The following is a 23,781-nucleotide window of genomic DNA, read 5'->3' on the forward strand; positions in this document are numbered from 1 at the left end:
TGGCAAGTGCAAGCTTATGATGCTGATCAGAAGGCACTCAGTCCCTTGCAGGACAAGTCCCTATAATATCTATATGATCTATGGTTTTTCAGATTGATCACTTTAATACTGAAGCAATATTCTCCCCTTGGATCGTTCAGCTGCAAAGAACTGGATTTTTCTCTTTAAAAGGTTTAACCTCTCATGATGATCTCGAAGGCAGCTTAATATAACACACTGCTTATCAGTGTGCAAGAAAGAAAAATCTGGGTTCAAATTTAATTAAAATATACATAGCATTTACTTTTGTGAGAATTCACTTTTTGTAAAGTTATCAACATTTTATTGTCATAAAATTTAAAGTGGTGACATTTTATTTTTCTTACGAATATGGAAAAAACCACTCTCAGGACTTACAGTATCTACCTTAAAGACTGAATCAGCTCTCTGAAATTCTGTAAAAATGTATTTCTAATGTACAGCCTTCCAAATGCAGCATATTGGAAAACAATCCAAGGAATCCCAGGACAGAAATCTGATGTTGGCTTCAACTCTCATCTTTATATAAATCAAAAAGCCAACTGCAAGAGTTTTAAGGACAAAGTAAGAAAATTAACTCAGAATTTCCCTGCTTGTTCCATGCTATCATTACTTTATATTATTTATGTTTTATGGCATGCAGCTGAATATTTATGTGTACACACAGAACATACAAGTATGCATGTGTTTATGTTAATTCTAGTGATGGGTGAACCTCATATATATAAAAATTTTAAAACATTATTTATCCACAGGACAGGTACAGCATGGGCAATGGACGTTCCCCACCACCACCACAGCCCTGTCAATAAAGCTCAACCCTGAAGAGACCATTGATGTTTTTATTTTATTTTAAAGCCAAAAGGGACCATTATGATCATCTAGTCTGACCTCCATCCTTCGTCATCAGAGGGTAGTTCAGCCTCCATGCACATCCAGTGTGCTGTGAATTCCAAGAATGGTGCTATGGATTACTGAAAATTCCAGTGGTGCCTTATGCGATGTTGTCACCCATCCCTTAGGAACTGGGCTGAGACCACTAATGAAACATTACAAAATAGAAGATAATTAAGCTTTTCTAACTTCAAAAAAATAGTTCTGGGGGTTGGTTCAAATTCTGGATTGGTTCATATTTGATGTAAACAAGTTCACCCAGCCCTAGTTAACATTTACCTTCACAGTCCATAGACTTCTTGCATTTTTACTTGTACAAAAGAATTCTATTATAATACGAACAGTGTTATACATTGAATGTTATATTTTTCACAGCTTACCTTCAACATAGGTTGGGAATGAAGCCAAACTTTTTCTGGACTGTAATTAAGACAAACAGGATTTCAAAGAGAACAAAGCTCAAATATGCATTAAAAAGCCTTCCATGCAAAAAGAACAAAAAACAACAAAACCCCAAAACATAGTGACAGTTAATTAGTGAAGGTCAGCTGACAGTTTATTAGGAAAATTTTTAAATGTTCTCAAAATATCAGCAATTAAGGAGTTATTATCATGAAGTGTAGTCTATATCATTACCATTTTCATATATTAAGCAGTTCTACCCTGAGTCTGGTACTAGACAGCGCATTTTTGAGTGCCAAGAGGTGCTCTGATCTATATAGGAATAACAGGAATAGTGCCCAAAAATCATATTTCTAAGTACTTGGAATTCCAAATTAAAAAAAATAATCTGGGAATATTTAAAAGGACTTGCAATACTATCATAACTCTAGAACAAAAAATTATATACAGACTCAATCTGTTAAAATAAAAGGTGGTTATTACAGTTATGCTATATTAAACACTCAAATCACAAATAAAAACGTGATTTAGACTGAAAATTGTGAGCTCTGGATTTATCCTTTGATTGTTGATATCTGGCAGGGAAACTGATGGGTCTCAGCTTAAACAAATGTAAAAGGTGGGACTGACTAATGGAAAATCATCTATCCTGCATTTGCAGGGAGGTTGACTAGATGAAATAACAGGACCTTTCCATTTATAACTTCTAGAAAAAAGCCTAATGCAAGTCTTCATATACCTACCAGGTCTAACTGCAGTAATACTAATCATTTAGTTACATTTAGAAATAAGCCTGTATGAGGAAATTTGTTAAAGGCACTTTCTATGTCAAAGTATGTAGGGTAATATGGTGCACTGCAATATGTGCTACTATTACATATGTTTGTGACAAGGATTCTGGAGAAGCCAAGGATTACAAGATGTTGGTATGCCTAACCCTAATTCCACAATGAAGTACATGAGCATTCACTCCACTGATTTCTCAATATAATTATACTAGTGGAAAATCAGTGAGAGCTCAGGATCAAGCCCAGTATTTCATATGAAGTGCAAGTGCTTTTGAATGTTCACTTACAGTACATAGTAAATCTACCCCTTTTTATGCTGAGTATTTTACCAGGTATTATGTTTGTAAAAATGTAAACCAATCTCAGAGTCAGGCAGTTGCACCTAAGTGGCAAGAAGATGGACTAAATGACCCAGTAAATCTTTTCCATTTCTTACTACATGGATTCTATGAGTAGTAGTATTTTACAACTTATACTGGGCTTGCTATAAAAACAACTGCTGGTGGCAGAAAAAAGGTTAATCGGGGCATGATATAAGGATATCAGGGCAACCTTGAAATACTTGCTTTCTTCTTCTGAGAGATAAAGCCAACAGAGGACAAAGTTGTCACTGAATAATGGCTTCCTGCTGCTAAACACATTTAAGGAAAATTAAGTGTTGGGAAACATTTATTGTCCAAGCAGGAGAGGCTGCTCTGAGACCACCCTGTCTATTACAATGACTATTTTTTATTAAACCCACTATAGATGTTGATTTTGATCATTTTATCTGATTGCTATCAGTGCAGTACACAACAGTTTGACTGGTTGCATTCTGACAGGTGCAGAGAACAGATAGACTGTGTGTTTTAGAAAACAACAAGCTTATCCATACAAGTGAAGTTTTAAAGTATACACTTTTCTAATTAACAGACTCAAGGACTCGACTGACTGTCTGAAGTTTTATGTAGTTAGTTTTAACTTTAATCAATTCATGTTGGTCAGCCATCGGGGATCTGATTGCCCCGCAGAGTTTCCTTTTGGGATAAAGTTGAGTAAACCAACATCAAATTAAAAGTCATTAACACATTTATTAACTGCAACAATGTTAAACTAAAAAAATAATAATTTAATTCTAGTAGTTTTATTTGGGAATCTTTTGGTACTAGAAATAACAGGAGGCATCACCTGATGTCACTTAAACACAGAAATATGCATCTTTAAATCCTGGTGTATAAAATATAATTTCATAAAAGAACTAGGTAATGTTTGTTGGATTAATCTTTTTGTCTGGTCAACAAAACATTAGATTTCTTTAAAATTAAGGTTTTGTTCAGACATACAACTATTTCCATAAAGCAAAGAGGTTTACTGTTACTATTGTTATTTGTAAGGGATGTACAGAAGAATGCAATGCTGATTTAAAAAACAACTGAGAAATGAGTTCTGCAACATATCCCACTAGGAAATCTGGTTTATTACCCCCGATACTGTATGCAACCCAATGCTCAAGACTATAATGGGTAGCATTTTATTTCACTAACACCTGGACTATGACTAACGATATCTAATAACTGTTAGTAGTCAAAAGTGGATTATGTGAAATTACTAAATCTGTACTTTAATGAAAGCCAAAGGCTATAATGAGCAAAGAGTATCACAGATAAAAGCACAAAACTCTCACTCTCAAAGACTTTGGTATAGCTTTAAACCTTTTGAAAGCCATCACCTCCCAAAACGTAAATTAAGATTTTAAAAAAATAATTCATAAATCATAGGCCTATACTTTTTCTTTGTCAAATCTGAAACAAAGAAAACATGGATATGACTATTTATTACTTGGAATTTCAATTCTAACAAATATTTCTAGTGAGACTCAGCCAATTTCTATATCGGTAGAAAACTGACTAGTGCATAGATATCACAATACAAATTGATAGTTAGATGGTGTCTGCTTTCTATAATTGAAGATTTCCTTTCTTTGCACTGTATTTATTAAAGTTAGAAAATAAAAACAAAGATAACTGCAATTTTTCTGTTCGTATAGTTCCCCAGGCACAATATGTAAAGACTAAATGCACATGATAAATTTTCCACATTCTCAGTTGTCCCATTGACAAAAACGTGACTATTCACAGTTTGTAAAGTTAACCATGTACATAAGTCTTTGCAAGCTAGAGACACTTTTGAGGGTCCAATGTCAGGAACTGCTGGATTCTATTCCCAGTCCTGCCACTGAATCACTGCCTGGACTTGGGCAAATCACTTCACACTTCAGCGATTCTACTTCCCTGCAGATAAAACAGGGGACAACACTAATAGGAAGAGTGCTGTATTAATATTTATTTAATTTGGTAGGCCTATCATCCTGACTAAGACCATGTCTACACTTACAAGCTTATAGAGGCACAGCTGTATTGGTACAGCTGCTGTAAGATCATTCGTGTAGCTGCAATATGCCGACGGGAGAGCTCTCCTGTCAACATAATAAAACCAGCTCAATGAGCAGCAGTAGCTATGTCGGCAGGAGAGCGGCTCCCGCCAACATAGCCCTGTGCACACGAGTGCTTATGCCGGCAAAGTTTATGTCGCTATGGGGTGTGTCTTTTTCACACCCCATGAGAGACAAAAGTTTGCTGACATAAGTGCTAGTGTTGACATGGTGTAAGAAATGTAACCTCCTTTGTAGCAAGACATTCTGCAAAGAGAGGGAAAAGAAAATGTTGCCTCCTCTTGCCCCAGTACAGAGGGGATATTGGCTGCTTTTAAATAAATCAACTCTCCTAAGCCTGTTACACAAATATCACTGCAGAAAAAAAAAAAAGCCATCAGAAACAGCGTTGTTAAATTAGGGTTTCAATCAGAGACACAAAACACGAGGGAGAATATAACAATAACTTATGCCAGTTTTATTTTTTTCCTATACAAGGAGAGGGAAGAAGATATAAAGACATGAGCAGTAAGTGGAACAGGACTGTGTCTTTTAAAAAGATTGCACTCTACCTCTTTATTAGTGGAGGGTTCTGCTGCTGTACCACAGACATCTTGGTGATGTGGCCTACTTGACGATTCAGCACCACGGGGTGAAGAGGAATCAGGAGATGGAGACTAGATATGGTAAGAAAAGAAAATTAAATAAAAAACTGAGTGACCACTGTAGAAATCTCACTGTTGTTTTATTTGGAAGTGGAAATAAGGGATTAAAGATGAAAAACATAACAGAGCAGCCAAACACTGTTACAGCCCATGTTTCGTATGGTAATGAACATGCAGAACTCTGAATATTCCATTTTTTTTTATCTCAACAGTTATATGTTTATGGGGAGAACTAAATGTTTTATTTGTCCATAAAATAAAAAAGTTGAAAATTTAACTAAAATTAAATCCGGGGTAAATAACATTCACCAAAAAAGCGTGACATGAAAACATGATTTGGGAAGCTGAAGGGAAGGGGAAATTATGATGTTTGGCATGAACGTTTGTGACTTTCATTTGATTTTTCTTGCCAGCCGTTCAATTAAGTTGCAATTACAGCACATCTCCCCACACAAGTAGTATATGCAAACAAATTATCCTATTTGCATATTGAAGGTTGCAAACAATTCAGCCTAATATTTTGGGGAAAAAAACAAAAGACAAAATGCATGAAGTCAAGATAGAAATTGTTATGAGAGAGATGAGTGAAGAAACCCTGAGGGCATGATCAGAAAGTGGGGATGCAACTTTAGTAAGATTATTCATCCTGAACTGACAAGTGGCAAACTGAGAGTCAGATACTGAGTCCTAATCTGCCTCTTTAAGAAGCAGGTGTACGTACAATTGCTCAGGAGCGATTTGCCAGAAGGGTTGGCCTAAACTGAACAGAAGCAGCCTGCCATGGTTGCTTCTAACGATTTTTCAATTGCCTTAAGAAACTAAATAAAATAATTAATAATAAATAATAGGGCTGTCAATTAATCACAGTTCTCACGCGATTAACTAAAAAAAATTAATCACGATTTTAAAAAGCATTATCTCCTGAAAATGTAAACAAACTTGTTTGTCTGAGTGACTGGCTGAACAAGAAGTAGAACTGAGTGGACTTGTAGGCACTAAAGTTTTCAGGGTGGATAAAAATCAATGATTTTTTTTTTTTAAATAAAAACAATTGTATTTTTTTATTTAAATCAGATTTTTTGATAAAATGGATTAGGGACCCAATCTTATGTACAGGTTATTTAGGTTAATCTTTCTATCTACCCAATTGGACTCAGTGCTCAGTCTAGAAGATACCATCAGAGATGCTTAGTTTTGCAGTTCTCAAACTGGAATGGTCTCTCCAGAGATAACATGCTTGTCAACAGCAAAAATGTTTTTAAATAAATAAATAAATAATATATAGAGATGAGAAATAACAGACCTCAACCCTATCGCCCCTCTGCAAATTTGTGTACACAGAGTCAATCCCTTACCTCTCTCTAAAAGCGCAAAGTGTCAAAAAGTTCAATGAATAGAAGATTGTTGGGGGTGGAATGGATCTGGACAAGGAGAAGAAGTCTGGAGATAAATGTGAGAAGGGAGGAACAGGCAGTAGAAACAAAAGTGAAACTGTTTGAACAGCATATTCCAGAAGTCTTGAGGTCTTTCTGAGTGTAGCCTTCATTGATTTGAGATCTACCATACTATTCTCTCACTAGAAGGAAAAACCTATAATGACAGCAGGCCATAAAAGAGACCCAGTTTGGGAATAAGAACCATTCAAGAAATATATGTTTGCTGATGATGTTTTAAAGAAAGTCACACCAGTGAACTGGTGGAAGTCACTTAAGCACTTGGATTCAGAGACTGTTGAAGTGATAACCTCACTTTTAACCGCAGTAGCTTCTTCTACCAGTGTAGAAAGAATATTTTCTTCCTTTGGACTAATTCATTCCAAATTGAGAAATCGTTTGGGACCTGAAAAAAGCAGGAAAGCTTGTTTTTCTTCTCCAGATTATGAACAAACAGGAAAATGAAGGTGAAGACGACCGAGTTAGCTGCAGAAGCCAATCTTTTAAGTTTCTTATGTTGACCTGGCTGACATTGTCGATTTATTTATTTATTTATTTTTTAAATTTCATTTAACTGTTTTAGTTAAAAACAATTTTAACAAAAACGAACCTGATTTTAAAAAACTTGAATGTTTAACTAAATTCAAATTCATATGTTTTGTTTTGTTACGTTTGCTGTTGAAGAAAAAAATCCAGACTACATAATGTTGTTTTAGTTAAATAAAACAATTTAAATGTCTGTCTGCTGATGTTCTCCTCTTAATACAGCATGGCAAGAAAATCCTCCAAATATTAATGATTAACCTGTTGAATTGGAGATAGTTCACCTCCCAATGACTTCATAAAATATCTGCTTCAATTACCTTTGGTAAATGAAATAACTAAACGAAATCCATGATTAAATCGAGGCTTCCTGACTAGTGATTTAAATCAATTTGATTTAAATCAAATCCACCCCGAAAGTTTTACATTGTTTTATTTTTAATGCAGTTATTTTTTGTACATAATTCTACATTTGTAACTTCAACTTTCATGATAGAAATTGCACTACAGTACTTGTATGAGGTGAATTGAAAAATACTATTTCTTTTGTTTTTTTACAGTGCAAATATTTGTAATAAAAATAAATATAAAGTGAGCACTGTACACTTTGTATTCTGTGTTGTAATTGAAATTAATATATTTGGAAGTGTAGTAAACATCCAAAAATATTTAAATAAATGGTATTCTATCGTTTAACAATGCGATTAATCGCGTGATTAATTTTTTTAATTGCTTGACAGCGCTGACAAATACATAATAACAATGATAATATCTATTTATTATTTGTATTGTGACAGCACCTAGGAGCCCCAGCCACAGACCAAGAGCCCATAGTGCTAGGCACTGTACAAACATCGGAAGAAAGAGTCCCTGCCCCAAAATGTTACCTCAATATTTGTAGTATTCTCTAGACTACAAGTTTCCTAATTTTTTTTCACATTGTGGATCTGACCTTAATGGAGAAACTGTCTCATGGACCACCTTCTTCTTGCTCTCAGTTATGGTCATGTAACCGGCATGTGCCAACCACCAACAGCAACTGCTTACATAGGAAAGTAATATTAGGTAACCAGTTGTTGTATTTTAACTCTTTTCAATGTGATGCAGCTGAAGAGAATAGCAAAGAGAACCAACATGATGTGATCAACCAGCTCTCTGTGGACCATGGTTTGGAAACCATTATCCTACCTAAAAGGGAGTAATAGGGAGCACTGCTAATACTGAGGAAGCCATATCTAGTTCTCTAAGGCAAAACTGGAAAGGATTTTAGGAGAACTACTATACTAGAAATACAAAGGGTGGAATCAATGGGGTTGATTACAATGGAATTGTATAAGTTGTAAGTGACCCACAGAGCCCCAATTTCAAAATCTCTAATAAATTTGTTAGTCTCTAAGGTGCCACACGTACTCCTGTTCTTTTTACAAAATAAGTTTTCACAGGTACAATAGTGTGGCTATATAGGTAAGATTCTCCCCACACAGTTATGCAAGTCGGGTTCTGAGCAAACATTGGAATCTTACACAGTCCCCTCTAACACACACACGTTTGGAACCTTACATAACTTTATCAGCCCATTCAAGTTTGCCACCTTGAGCAGGCAACACCAGATATTTAACACATTTGATCACTAGTTTCCTAACGTAAAAAAACAACAACACACAACACCACCCCCACCCCCCGTTCTGCTTGCTTCTTCTTTGGGCCAACCAATGTCATTACGTTGTGACATGGCTATGGTCTGCTTAGGGGCAGCCATATCTCTGACCAACACGTCTCTTTTCACTGGAATCCTCATTTCAGAGATACTGTTGGACTCTGCAGAGGAACTTGAATTGATTCTCTCTGCCTCCAAATGAGATGAAACTTGGTTTCCAGAACTATGTTTTGAAAAGGTAGTTCTTACACAAGCAGTAGGTACTTACAACATTTCTTTTTTTTCAAATTAGCCTTAAGGACAACTCCAGGGCACCCATGCAGATCCTAGGCTACAAGGTCTAACCTCTTATCACACACACACACACACACACACACACACACACACACTCTCCTAATAACATTAGTACAAGTCATATACACACACCCAATAAGAGGACAGAATTAGAGGTCCTACCAAATATTGTGGTATAAAAATCAGCTTCTGTTATTTTCCCCTCACAGGTGAGCAATAAAGCACCAGGAACCACTAACTAAAAACACCCCTTTATTAAGATCTTCATTAGGTAGGGATGGGATGGTATTTACCAAAGGCAGTATTTACCAGGTCAAATCATGGTTTTCACCATTCCATTAAAATCTAGCTAGTCCCAGTTTAAAGGCATTTTCTATTTTAAAAAATGTTTAATTAATGCACACCACATTACACTTAGTTTTAGTTACATATTCAAATTGTGGTTACATAAGGCAGTAGATTCATAGATTTTATATGAACCCTAAATTGAAGTAAAACTGCAGTGGGTGTAATACTTCTATATGAAATTATAATACTGAACACTGGAATGTTTGTGTACATTTTGGTTGGATATTTTCTCAAAGTTGTTATACATATCATGATTAATTTCAGTTTTTAATATTATGTAAACAAAAGTCAAACATCTGATTGTATGAAAATGACAATAATTCATTGTTGTAGACTTGAAGCATTAAACAATCAGAAGCAGGCAGAGTTGCAGACGGTTAGTCCAGGTCCATTTGCCTATGCAGCATTCTACAACAGAAGACCAACTTTGATGTAGTGGATAGACCAAGCCTATTCCTCAGTTCTGAATGAATATAACCAAAGTTTGAAAAGATTCATTCTATGCTAACTTGCTGGACATGGATGCAATTAATTTCCCCAGTTTCCCAGTTTTAACTGGGTTTAAGACAGTATTTACCAGCGCCCTGTCTTAAATTAGTTTCTCCCAGGAAACTGCCAACTCTGCGGCTAGGTAAGCCAGAAGTCCTTGGCTTCACATCCAATAGATCTTGCTTCAGAAAGTTGATTGTACAGTAGAAACTTTTATTTTATTTTTCGGGGGTTTTTGTTGTTGTTTTGGGGGGGTTTTGTTGTTGGTTTTTTGAGTAAAAGTGTGGACTAGGAAGTGGGAGACAGAGATTAAGAACAGGTGCAGAGTCTTTGTAAAAATGGACACCAAGAGCTGTGGAAGATACTTGAGCTTCAGGCTGAAGTACTCTCGGCTATGCAGCTCTGCTACCATGGTTTGAGGGGGGAAAAGCTTCCCCTGCCCAAGAAAGCTCCCCAACGTTCAGACAAGTGACACGGGGAGAGAGTTATATAGTTAAGAGTCATACACTAAGTCAGGAAATGCCAAAGTTACAGTTCCACTAGCAACTTAACCTCAGCTGTGTTGTTTTTCCATTCCTGTTTTTCTAATTAAACATTACTGTTTCTGTTTTTATATGTGTTAAACAACATAACAGGTGTGCAATGCTGTCAAGCTAACAATGATGCTAGTGGGAGTTTTGTGTGAGCAAATAATGTAGGATTGAGTCTTAAAACAAAAAAACAAACAAACAAAACAAAACAAAGACACTTAGAGCATATTAAGCATTGAATGTTGTCCCCAAAATAGTTCTTTAAAATGCTGTCAAGGCATGCTCAATTAAAAATAAATAAATAAGCCTAGTTGTTAGTGTATCATCCACATTTAGGAGTTCAGACATTTTAAAATTTTTTGCATTGTTGCTCCAGTAGTTATCAGCATACAAATCCGTATGGGTGAACGCATATTAAACTACGCACATCTAAAAAGTATTGGAATTATTCATCTATTAAAGACCATATACATGCCTTCTATTTGGAATGTTTGCATTCTTGCTGTAAGATTTTTTTTCTATGATGATGACTGCAGTCTGACAGAAAACACTAAAGCAATTTATTAATAGAACAGACTGCATGCAATATACAGCTTGCTATAACGTATGCAACGTTAGCTACCCCAAAGCAGCTCCTGTATAGAGAGGTAAAGGGAAGTTTAGTCTAGGAGGGACTCTTACATATTTGGCTTATTTAGCATCACAAAGGAAAAGGTACAATGCACAATACGGAGTGCAGCTTACAATATATAGGTAGCTCATATGCTAGGACAAAAAAGAGAGATTCAATAAGAAATAGCAGGAAGGGCAGTTTGCTCAGCTTCTTCCAAGTGATATCGTTTATAACATAACATTTAAAAAGAATGTATGCTAGCACTGCTCTTATAATCTTTAAACTAGTTAAGAAGCCTGAACCAAACTCTGGTGAGACAAACTATATGTATGTACACTCATCTACTGTATCAACGTTAATGTTCATTACAATTGTGAATGGCTGTATAAAAGGGAGTAATAGGGAAAAAAAAGTAGCAGCATCCCCACTTCTCTTCCTTCCTTTTCCACCTACCTGTCTTTTACGATATTCAGCCTGGTACATCCAGAAATTCTCCATTTAAGCTTTTGGTGTTGTCCAGTTGTGACTAAAGCATACTCCACTTACAATCTGAGAATAAGCTAGTGCTTCACTGTTATTTTGTGCTTGGATTTAATAATGAAACTGGTAATAGGAGATGTGACAGCACTGCATTGTGTCACACCTATCCAGTTTAACCTGCTATGTAACTGAATATCCTGTAAAGACATACATCAGGAACACTGGAGCTTCTTTTGTCACAGCGAACTGCTCTTGTTTTAGAAAAGTGGTGTTGTATACCCATTCTTAGCAGCAGTATATCTAGAGATTGCATAAACAGCTTATTAGCACGGTCACACACAGGTGGAGGGGGGGAAATCCACAAATATTTGATCAAAGCAAAATTCAGTAGTGCCATTTGAATCAAGGGTCAACTTTTCTATGTCAAAGTCTTCAAGGGGGTTAGATGAAATCTGCCAGGTCTCAGCTTGCATTTTCTTCGCACTTATGGTTTTTGGATTGGGCCTTTGAATCTCTAAAAAACGCACTCACTTCTGCCATATTGCCTACGAGCAGTAAATTAATAATTTTACTCTCTCATCCCAACACCTTGAACAGAATATATGTATCAGAGGGGTAACCATATGATCTTATTATTGTAACCCTGGTCCTTCCTCAACCTCTGGAAGAGCTCTTATTTGTTCTGTAAAGCACCTAGTACAGTTGAATGCTATACAAAAAATAAATAGGGTACCAACAGCAATGTTAACTCAGTTTTGTTGTGCATCCTGTAACATTTTATGTCAAATCATTGGGTGCTGTCGTAATTTAAATAAAAATAATGTTGATTTTACAGTGAGAAAAGTGTAGTTTTTCACTTCTCTTTTCACTAACGTAAAACAGCTGAAGAGATTTTGCGTGAACTTTCCCAAAACAAGAAGAATCCCTTTCGGGCGGACAGTAATCATATAAATCATGAAAATTTCAGCCCAAAATGTGAACACTTTGGAAAGTTACAAGTATGGAAACTGGTATTCAGAGACACCAGACACTCACTACAACAGCTCCCCTTCTTCCCCCAAGACAGTCAGAACAGTTCAGTCTAATACTGTGATCTGGTCAAATGTGAGTCTCTTTGCTGAGACTGCCAACAAGGGGTCAGTTAATCTCCACTGTGATTTGTACCCTGCCCATTAAAAACTACACTAAAACCATTAATTAATTTCACACAGACCAGGATACAGCTGTTAGATGGTGAAAACTTCCTATCGGGACTGGATTGGAGATTGAAACCTATAGGTGAAAAGTTCCTTATTCCATCACTCATCCTCAGTATGCATTTTAAATGGTTTTGTTTTACTATGTTAAGGTAATGATATTGTTAAAAGGCAGCTAAGACAACAACACTAACAAACATATACATATGTATTGAGCTGTATAATTTACTTATATATGTTGTAAGTTTCTCCAGGAAATAATTTATCTTCCAATAAATCCGACCCAGGATATTACAAGAAAGGTGCCTTGACTCCAGCTCCAAGTGCATATCTCTTCGGAAATCTTCAGAGATAATTACATTGGCTGTTTACATTCATTAAATCCCCAAACCATGTTAATACATTATTACTGAATTTTAAACAGTTCTACATCAGGAAATGCAAAGTTTGGGCCTAGTCAGCAATGGTCGCTCTGGCCCCTTGTGGAGAAGTACTCTTGTATTACAATGCATGTTGTAGATTTTTATACCTACATATATATTGTCTTTGGGACAGGCAACGTGTACCTGTGTGTACGCTGTACATTTATAGTATTGCATTTTAAATATCAGTAACGATAATAAAATAGTACAGTATGTGCTATATGGCTAAGTTATGGCAGGCACAGGAATCAGCATTCTGTGTTTCCTGACTTTCGTCCTTTTGAATTTTTATTCATATTTTTGCATTAAGAGTATTTTGCATTTAACTTTCTTGTTTTAAAAACGATAATAGAAAAGGAAAGATAAAAAGGCGCCTGTGCCTTTAGCTGAATGTTCAGATAATGGTTGCATTTTCAAAGATATGCACTGCTTGATGCACTCTCAATGGCTCCTCCCCCAGGTGCTAAGGAGCAGGCACACAGGATTAGACATTAAAATAAAGATAGAGGGCAAACCAATTTTTCAAAAATCTGGCCTTGCTAAAAGCTGCCCATAACAACCTACCAAATATGTGCAACTGCCTGCACAGAACACTCCTAAAAACTAGTTGTGCAAACACATTTGCAGGTATAATTTTGACCAGAATTTTGAGAATTTGCCCCAGTAAGTTTGGTGGGAATAATCACAATGAAATAAATGCAGCTGCACCTGTTGCTGCAGATGCTCCCTAGGCAGAACTTCCTCCACTGACTTCAAAAGGACAGGGGTGGATTATCCAATGGGCCCAGGGGCCCTGGCCAATTGGGGGGCTCCAGAAAAATGGGCACCGCAGCAGAAATCCACTGTGGGGTGGCGGAAGGCTGGAGTCCTGGTAGAAGCTGCGGGGTGGGCAGGGGAAGCCCCAGCGCCCTGACCCCAGTCCTCAGCAGAAGCCCCAGCGCCTGGACCCTCCCCCCCCGCTGCAGCCCTGGGACTGGAGGAGATCTCGCTCCCTGCCACAGCCTCAGGGCTGGAGGAGCTCTCACTCCCTGCTGTGGCCCCAAGGCCATGGCAGGGGGATAGAACTTCTCCAGTCTTGGGGCCACAGTGGGGGAAGAGGGAGTAGAAAGGAACGAATGGAGGGCAAGATCGCCGGGGGGGGGGGGGGGGAAGGGGAGAATGGAATGGGGCAGGACCATGGGATAAACAGGGGCAAGGCCACGGGGCAAGGGGCAGAATGGGGTGGGACAGTAAGTGGAGGGGGTGGGGCAGGGCTACAATTCTGTCACTGGGTTCCCCCCCCCCCCACTTGCTCTGTTCCAGGAGACCTTAATACACCTCTGAAAAGGAGTTCTTGTGCAGAGTACTACGGCAATACTGTATGCACAGCTTCCACTCATTCACATCTATAAGGTTTTCTTTGCAACCACAAAGGCTAGAAACTTCCCTTTAAAAATTACATCTCAGATTCTACAGAATCTGTGTCTGTTCAGCAAACCAATAAATACAATTAGAGGGTCAGATCTGGCCAGAGGACTGTGTACTTCACACCAAAGGCTGGCATTGCAGAATTGCTGGAAACTGGCTCAATTCTGGCTATTTATCTCTCTCATTATGTGAGATTTTCTCCACTCTTAATGTCTGTAACCTGAGTTTAACTTGTATTTGAATTTCAACTGCAGCACATCATGTGTCAATCTAAAGCAATTACTTCAGTTCTTGTCCATGTCTTCAGAAGACTTTCTTCAAAACTGTAAGCATCACAGGCAGTGCTCTAGTTTACAATGTAGAAAAATCACTCACAGTTGCCTTTATCTTTCCATAAATTATTTAAAAACCTGAATAAAAACACAAAAATGATTCACATTAAAAACTGAATCAAATATTCACCATAATTTAACTATCCTGAGCTGTTTTAGGGAGTGTTTGTCTTCCAACACTATAATTGATAAACATCTCCCTTCTCCTACATGGTTGATGAATCAGCATAAAGTCTTCTGCCCTTGCAATTAAAATGTTCATTATTACTGGGCTTGCTGTATAATTTTAAGACTTCATAATATCTAGAGGCCGCCCACTGAAGACTTGACTTCTCAAATCGGTTCCAAAAAGCAGCTTTAAAGACTTTGCTTAGAAAAGAAAGCACTAACAATATCACATCAATATACCGTAGTCACTTTTCCTTCTTTTAAAGTTCAGCCAGTACCTGAAACATGCTTAAATTATTTAAAACAGACTTCTCTATTTCCTCATTATTAATAGATTACTCCTGCTGTGGAAAAACTGAAACATTTTCATTTCTGTGAAACTGCTCCAGTGTCAGCGTTACCAGAACTAACAAAAACCAGCGACACAGAAATTTAAGTTTTAAACAAAATGTCTATGACCCAGAAGCAGACAGACAGGAAACACTGCAACTCAGCTCCCTTGTACCTGAAAGGTTTGTCTTCAAAGGCTGGATTGGTTTTGTGAAGCAGAATCCATCCATCTGTGTAATTTATCATTATACCAAACCCAATATTCATTTCAGAGTAGTCCTCACTGTCTGAACATGGCATGCAAAGGAAAAGGTCTCATGAATGCAGACTTTGGACACCAGTGATTCAGAAGTCTGAGAAACTGAAGATATGGAATCACCACAGCCAAAAATGCTTCAGTGTCAACAATACTTGGATTACTGATCTACAATGCACTGTGGATGTGTGACTCAGTTGGAAGAGAGCAATCCCCTCTAAACGTGAGGGCCTCAGTCAGACACTAATCATCGTTTCTTACCTCCAAGAAGCAAGAGGCAGAGACAAGAGGCAGAGAGGGCAGCATGCTCCTTTTCTCTGGCCAAGAGGAGACAGAGGTGCTCTTCTGGAAGGAAACAACCTGCCAACCTGTATGTGTCAGAGTGACAGATGCATCCTCTGGCCTTCCGCAGCAGGATCCAGTAAACCCACTCCCCCCCAACTGAGGACCTTGTTACTATTTTGGATTTTAAGATGTGCTATGGGGTCTTCCACACAAATTACACACCGGAGTGTTTTGCTGAATTTTAAATTCTCTCACATGCAAGATCACAGCCTTCTACTCTTCAAATGGTCCACATTTGCCCTCTGAGATCCATGCACTGAGGGGACCCTTGAGACACAGTTGTCCCCCGTTATTGTGCAGAGGAGCAGGGTCAGTTGTCTCTCTGACACCTCCCTTACCATAGCCAGCTAGGCGAGTCCCTGACAACTTGGCTCCATTGGAGAGACACTGCCAGGGAACTTTGGGATAGAATGGGTCTGTAGATGTCCACAGCCAGCACATAGGCCTCTGCACAGATGGCTCTGGCATCCCACCAATCTACATGCATCTCTGGGGATCTACCAGGACTGAGGCAGTACCCACAGCTCACCCTCACCCCTCTGATATATACACATGTGAGAGTCTTCATGAGGGAATGCGTGTGGAGATTTCCTCCTTTAGAGTCTCCTGCCACGGGTTTTACTGCAGAAGGGGACATGATCTGCTCCTACGAGATGAGGCATTCTGAGCAAGAAACCTAACTCTGCTGCTCCACAGTTTTCTCTTTGAAGTGTCTCAGTTACTTGGTGTCACAGCTGCAGTGACTGTGCAGGTTCAAGAAGAAGAAAAAAGAGTAGAACAGGAGGCATTTATAGAGCTCTGTCTAGCAATCAGATATGGCTGTACATTCTGAAGAAAATGTAAGGGTTTCTGCTAATAGAAGCAAGAAAGATACTGAAATTGCCAAACACACAAGCATTGACACAAGGGAAATCCTAATGCATGTCTTTTGAGGTCCAAAAACAAAGGTGGGTGGAAACCAAAAGATGTGCTGTTCTAACTACCTGATTTGCACCTGAAAATTCAAGGCCTGGGGCTGCACTAGAAGTTGGATATCCAGAAGTGCAGATCGATTTGTGTGTGTGTGAAAATTTAGCTCATTGTACTTAAATTTAATGGAGCCAAATTCTGGGCCCACGTGCTGTGAAAGAACACTGAAGTTAATGGGATTGCACAGGGTGTATATCAGCATACAGTTTGGCTCACTCCATTTTAAGTGGAAATTTGGGTATTTTATTCATTTTTTTATTCACTGCTTATAAGTATACATTTTAAGTTTCAAACAAAAAAATCTTTTTCCTCCTCTCTACATCACATGATCATAACAGCTAGTTATTGTAGAGTGGCTCATAAGAGCTGGACTGCTGGCATTTTTATTCTGTTTTTCATACATAATGTTAAGCATTGTTTTGGGAAAAATACATATGAATGAATGGAATTTGCTACCAGATTTAACCCTGAGTATCCTGAGGACAAGCACACACATCCATAAGTGGTCCTTCCCTCAAGCGTCTTCTCTATCCCCCTACTAGCTGCTTATCCTTTCCATTACCCCAGATAATTTCCATCCCTCTTCCCAACTGCTGGCTAGTTGAACCCCACACTAAGCACCCAAATGTGAGCCAGCGTCTTATCCCTACTGCTGAACCCTTCTACTTTATCCTCTACAAAGCATCCAATCTCAACACCATCAACCAAATGCTCAACACTACAGGGTGGCATTTACTTTCCCTTGCCAAAAAAGAAAAGAAAAGGCAAAAGCAAAATCTGCTACATTTAATACCGTCACCTGCAGATCATTCTGCTGTCTCCGTGGCTTTATCACCTCTCAGAGAACTGCTTGCTAAGTGACGCAAGTCTATTATTCTAATCCTAAGGTTTGGTCACTATTTGGTTAACAGCACAAAATGATTGCAAACATTTTCCAAGAAAGAGTAATTTTGGAAATGAAAGCTGATTTCTCAAGGAGCTGCGAGGGAAAATAGATCATTTGTGGGACACACCTGAAAAGAATAGAACATAATAAGGGCCTGATTTGCTGGAGTGCTGACCTTGGTAAGAGTTGTGAGATTTTCAGTACTTCTGAAAATCAGTCTAAGTAAAATAAAACCTCTATTAATCAAATCCCCTCTTAGCTGAAAACCACAGCTACAGATGAAATTGAGTTATATCTTTGAAATGCATCAGTTATATTGAAAAGCCCCTAATTTTTCCAAGCAGACATCAAGAAAGCATTCCATAGGAATTAAAGAGAATTCACACACACACACACACACACACACACACACAGTTTTAGGCCACATTCATCCCTGGGATAAAACTTAGCTGACATTAACTGAATTACTTCAGGGATGACTTTGGCCCACTGATTTTATCTACTGGCCCCCTCCATTTCAGGCATACATTTTAATATGATTAAAAGTTGCTTCCAAAACTATTAAAATAAGAGGAAGAAATACAGAAAAGCCATATATTTAACATTGACAACTTAACTGTACATGGCAATGAGTATAGGCTGAGCAGTTCTGGACTGATTCTGATGCAAGTTGGGTATGTTGTCTAAAGATAAAGTAGTTCAAACCCTGTAATACAGTGCTTCTCAAAGCCGGTCCGCTGCTTGTTCAGGGGAACAAGCGGCATGGGCCGAGGGATGTGCTGGCCGCCCTTCCCGCAGCCCCCATTGGCCTGGAGAGGTGAACCGCGGCCAGTGGGAGCTGCGATCGGCTGAACCTGCAGACGCGGCAGGTAAACAAACCAGCCCGGGCTGCCAGGGGCTCGGCGCCCAACTTTGAGAAGCACTGCTGTAATAGACTGTACACTTGAAGAAATAACCTTTAACATCTAGTTCATACATGAGGGTGATTCAATTTTACAATTAAACTAATAGTGTTGTAAATTTGCACTTTCTTGTAGCTGGCAAGCCCATAACTGATGGGAGCCTGCAGAACCTGATAGCCCAAGATAAACTGAATGGTAGCCATTCTAACCAACCAGTTAGTCAACGAATGTGGGAAAAGAGTAATATCACTTGTTTCTGCAAGAGAGCAATCAAACCTTTTGTGGCAGATTCATCTCTGGTGTAACTCTACTGACGTCTGTGGCATTTCACGAAGGGTTAACATGGCCCATCGATAATACATAGGTCCACTACTCATGCATCCTTTAGAACACAGAATTAAAATAGGTAAAGCTTTAAATATTTAACAGGACCAGAATAAGCCATACAAGCATAGTGTACCTTACCATGAGTGTGAGAGAGTGCATGTGTGTGTGCGTGTACACGAGAGAGAGACAGACATATGTATGTTATGTATTCCTCATTCCGTTACTTGTAACAAGTAAGCTAATAGCTTCATATACTTACATCTCCATCTAGTGGCCTCTGATCATCACAATCCCTGGTTGGGCTGATGTCCTGTCTCATCACCCAGATGGGTTCTTTTGGTTCATCTGGGGTGTAAGGAGAACGAATGGTCCTGGTCTTCACTTCCTCAATAGCCTCTTTAATATCTTTAATAGCCAGAGATATCGCATCCCTTTTTTCCTTGCTGTATCTCTGCACTGACTCTCCTGAGTTAACTGTGGGCCTGGAGCCAGCTGGGAGCTGACCATTGCTCTCGAGAGTCCCACTACCGGGAGTATGGTCACATTCTAAGTTCTGCTCTGCTTCTGGCATATCTTCAGCGGCCTTGTCCAGGCTCTGAGAACTCATGCTCTGTTTGACCTCAGCCACAATTTGATCAATATCTTCCTCTTGTTCATAACTATCCATCCTTGGATAGGGAGCAAATTCTGCCTCCTTCTCAGGGCTGTCAGACTCTCCATCGGACCGTTCATCATAATGGTGAAGGCGGGCACCAAGAGCTTCCTTGCGATAGTTGTCAGCTTCCTCCCTCTCCTGCTCATAGAGTCGTAGTCCCTCCCTGACATCCAGGTCAGGTGTCTCTCCTATCTCCTCGTACACATGCTCCTGCAGTCCATAGTCAGCGTAGGGCTCAGCATACTGTTCGTCCTCCCCTCGGTGGAAGAGCCCGTGAGTGTAGACATACCCCGAGTAGGCGGCATTCATGGCTTCCTCGTGTTCAATGGAGTGAAAGTGTAAGTGGTTAGGTAGAGTTCGGGTCTGAATGGCCTCAGCATGCTCTGCCTCGGCATTTTCTGTGTACTCTTCAGACTCAGGTCTATACTGCACTGCGTAGGCGCTCTCATCCTCATTTTCCTGAACTCTGTCTGTGTCATAGCCATCCTCTGCTGTGGCTATGACATCCCCTTCAGCAGTATCAGTGTGATTGTGGAAGCCACTCTCTGTACTGGCTGACCGGGCCAGCATCCCCTCCTCCTCCTGCCCAGACTGTCCTTCTTGGCTGCCATTGGCATGTCTCGGGTAATGAGCGGCATACTGCTGCTGCTCCTCCTCCACCTCAGAGTGCTCCAAGTCAGCCTCCACTGACTCGTTCACCTCTCCATTTGCTGGCTCCTCATTCACCTTCCCCTCAGGTGGTCCCTCCAAATGGTTCATGGCCAGGTCTGGAATGTAGGCCACTTATTCTATTGACATTTTGTCTACTGAGGCTGGAAAGAAAAAAGAAAAGAAAGTTGATTATTAAGTACCATGGTGATTTCAAAGTCATGTGATTTGATAAATAATGTTGTGGCAACAAAAGGCATCTCTTCTTCCCCTGCAGACACATACACGGCCTTCTTGGCTCCAGAGTGAGTGGATGGTAATCATGCAGAGGATCTACACCAGCATCATACACCTGAACTGTGGTTCATGACCCCAGGAAAACTGTAGAATTTACATTTTTACAGATATATTCTATGGGAAAGAATTTAATCTCAGATACACCACTGTAACATTTTATTAATTCTAATTATTGCAATGGAGTTACATTGGTGCAAGTCTGCAGTAGCTGAAACCAAAATCTGATCCTTCAAATGCAAAAATGGAAAGTTTTCTGTTTGTATTACATGTAGCACCTAAGCACAGATCTATCTTCTGTGTTCTGTTAGACAAACAAATTCTATCATTGTTCAAAGAGAGAAAGCGTGCACTCACAGCTTAGCACACTGGCAGTCAGCATGGTTGCCAGCTCTCCCAATATTGTGTCTCAATTTTATGTGGGTTTTTAGATTAAAAAAAAAAAAAAAAGGCTGCTCATGGTCTGCTGCTGTCCTGTAGCTTTCTTGTCAACTTTTGCCCATATTCCAAATGGCTGCCATCTCCCACTGCTTCCAACAGGAGAGAAACAAGGCTGTCTTCAGTGAAGATTGCTGGCCCCTGTTCTTAATACATGATGTGAGTGACAGCGAGGGGACAGGGAAGTACTGTAAGTGTGTAGAATGTGGTGATCTGGACAATGACGGGATAGCAGGAGGGATATGGCAATGCGAAAGGCAGAAGAGAAAGAGAGGATGAACAGGGAAATGTGGGGAGGAGAAGGACAGTGGAGAACAGTGAGAAGGCACAGAGGGAGAAACAAAATATTATCGGGAGCAAAGAGGGAAAATATGAGGGGGCAGAAGAATGAAAAGAAAGGGAGGAAAAATGTGAGGGCCTTTGAATCTAAGGGGCAGATGGATGAAAGACGAGATTGAAGTAGAATGTGTGCAGGGGAAGAGGGCAGGAGGGTAAGAAAGAGCATCGGGGAGAGAGAGGCATGAGAATGATAGGGGAAGAGGATGAGAAGAAAAAGAATGACCATTCCCCCAACCCAGAGTTTAGAAAAGTTGCTTGTGATGGTGTGAGCCAAGGCTCAGTAGCCCTGAGGGTCACTTACGGTTCATGTCATGTTCCTAAAGCTCATGCTCCAGAGCTTCAGCCCATGGCCTTCAGGGGTCAAGAATAGATTCCTGCCCTCCCCCACCCCCAATGTATTCTGGGTTTTTTTTGGTCTACTTCCTCTGAAGCATCCGAGATGGCCTTAGCTGGAGATGGGACATTGGATGGGGTGGGCCACTGCTTTGAGGTGGCACCGAGCATTTTCTCTCTCAGGTGCTGGCTGGTTCTTGCTCACATGCTCATGGTCTAACCGATCATCATATGTGAGGTTGGAAAGCAATTTTCCCCACGTCAGATTGACACTGACCTTGGGTTTGGTTTTTTGTGTGTGCCTGGCATGTGGGTCACTTGCCGATGTTAACCTCACTTAATCAATTCCCTCTCATTGCAGGGGTCTTGAGCACTGGTGCACCTCAGTCCCTCCTATTCTCTCCCTATAGTACAGAACAGTCTTGTCTCCTGTGGGCTGTAATAGTTCAGTCTAATTTTGGTTATTGGGTTTAGTGTGCAGGTGCTTGGTGGTGGTGGCCTGTGATATACAGGATATCTGATCTGGTGGTCCCTTCTGGCCTTAAACTCTATGACACTATGAAAGGGGTAAGTGGGGTCTCCGTTCTGGTTGAGAGTTAAGGGGCTTAAAACTCAGAAGGCAGACCAAAAGACAAAGCAACATTTTTCAATATGATTCATGATTTTTAAGCATTTTGTAGCTGGCAATATTTCACCAGATGCTGGCCCCTGCCGCGACCAGTCCGGCAGCATAAACGAGTCACAAAGCTGGCTTAGTTAGCTCTCAAGGGGAACAGAGTAAGGCCAACACTAAGTGCTTTGGAAAGCACCACCCTGAATCTGTAGATTTCAAAGTGCTTTAACAAATGTGAGTAAACACAAATGGCTCCATTTTACAGATGGGGAAACAGAGATGCAGAGAAGTTAAGCGACTTGTTCAATGTCACACAGAAAGTTAGTGGAATTAGGACCCTTTTTCATCTACTCCTGTTTCAAGTGGAGTAGATCAAAGCTCACTAGGAAACTTTTAGTGTGCAGCAGAAGGATCTAGATGGACAGTTAGTGCATGGCAGACTAACGCAAGGTAGACTTACTCCCAGTTTGCTGCACGCTAACTGTTCGTCTACACAGGTCCTCAGACAATATCTAATAACGGACTTCCATTTTAAATGCACACAGTCCAAAACAATTTCAACATTCTGGAGTACAGCGGTCAGAATCACTGACAGGTGCAGCTGTAAGAAACAGCAATTATTTTAAAAATACAAAATATCACTTGAAATGTTATAGGCCATTTTGAGGCCTCAAAATTTTGCTTTTGTGAAATTGAGGTTTCTGAAGTGAAGCTTGTGAAACTGTTTTGATATGAAAATGGATCTTCAAAATAAAATTTCATATGTTGACATTTTGTAAGCTTTCCATTTCACTCAAACATATGATTGTTTTTGACTAAAAGTGAATTTTCACTCAAAACCAGTCCCATTTTCACTGAAAAACTCATAAAATTCCTGTGGTATGTATTGGTTTTGTTTGTTTTGCAAAATTATCTCTGTTTTCCCCAATTAAAAAGAAATATGGAAACCACAAATGTAAAGCTTTTTAAAATTTCATCGTGACTATTTCACAGGGTCTTATTGACAAAAACACTAGCTTGGGAGTAACATTTTCAAAAGCAAGTAAGTTACTTCGGAGTTCAAGCCCCACTGGCTTTCAATGTGACTTAGGCTTCTAAGACACTTAGGCCCTTTTGAAAATGTTACCCTGGGTCCTTAGCTCAGCACTTTATTCAAGCCAACACAGAAAAGTCACATTTGGTGGCTAGAGGGCACAGTGAATAATCAGATGTCTGGTGCCAGCAACAAGTTTCTCCCCATGCTGATACAAGCCTTTCTGATTGTTCTCATCAGGTTCCCACAAGAAAAAAACTTCATCTCCAAACACCCACTTTAAGTGAAATGCCACAGTGTTTCAGGACGGGAGAGAAGAGAAGC

At 39.5% G+C, this 23,781-nt stretch overlaps 1 protein-coding gene across 1 annotated transcript in view; it reads right to left on the minus strand.

Annotated features, from left to right (window-relative positions):
- The window catches only part of APBA1 (amyloid beta precursor protein binding family A member 1), a 49,852-nt gene extending 29,334 nt beyond the window's left edge, over positions 1–20,518 (minus strand). Inside the window, exons 1-3 of the mRNA XM_065406527.1 lie at positions 19,364–20,518; positions 5,085–5,189; positions 1,293–1,332 (exon numbers count right to left, since the gene is read on the minus strand). Coding sequence (XP_065262599.1) covers positions 1,293–1,332; positions 5,085–5,189; positions 19,364–20,518 — 1,300 coding nt within the window. The remainder of the gene's footprint in view (positions 1–1,292; positions 1,333–5,084; positions 5,190–19,363) is intronic.
- Positions 20,519–23,781: the final 3,263 nt, after the last annotated feature.

Source organism: Emys orbicularis, chromosome 6, assembly GCF_028017835.1.
Source record: "Emys orbicularis isolate rEmyOrb1 chromosome 6, rEmyOrb1.hap1, whole genome shotgun sequence".
In the NCBI taxonomy this organism is placed as follows: domain Eukaryota; kingdom Metazoa; phylum Chordata; order Testudines; family Emydidae; genus Emys; species Emys orbicularis.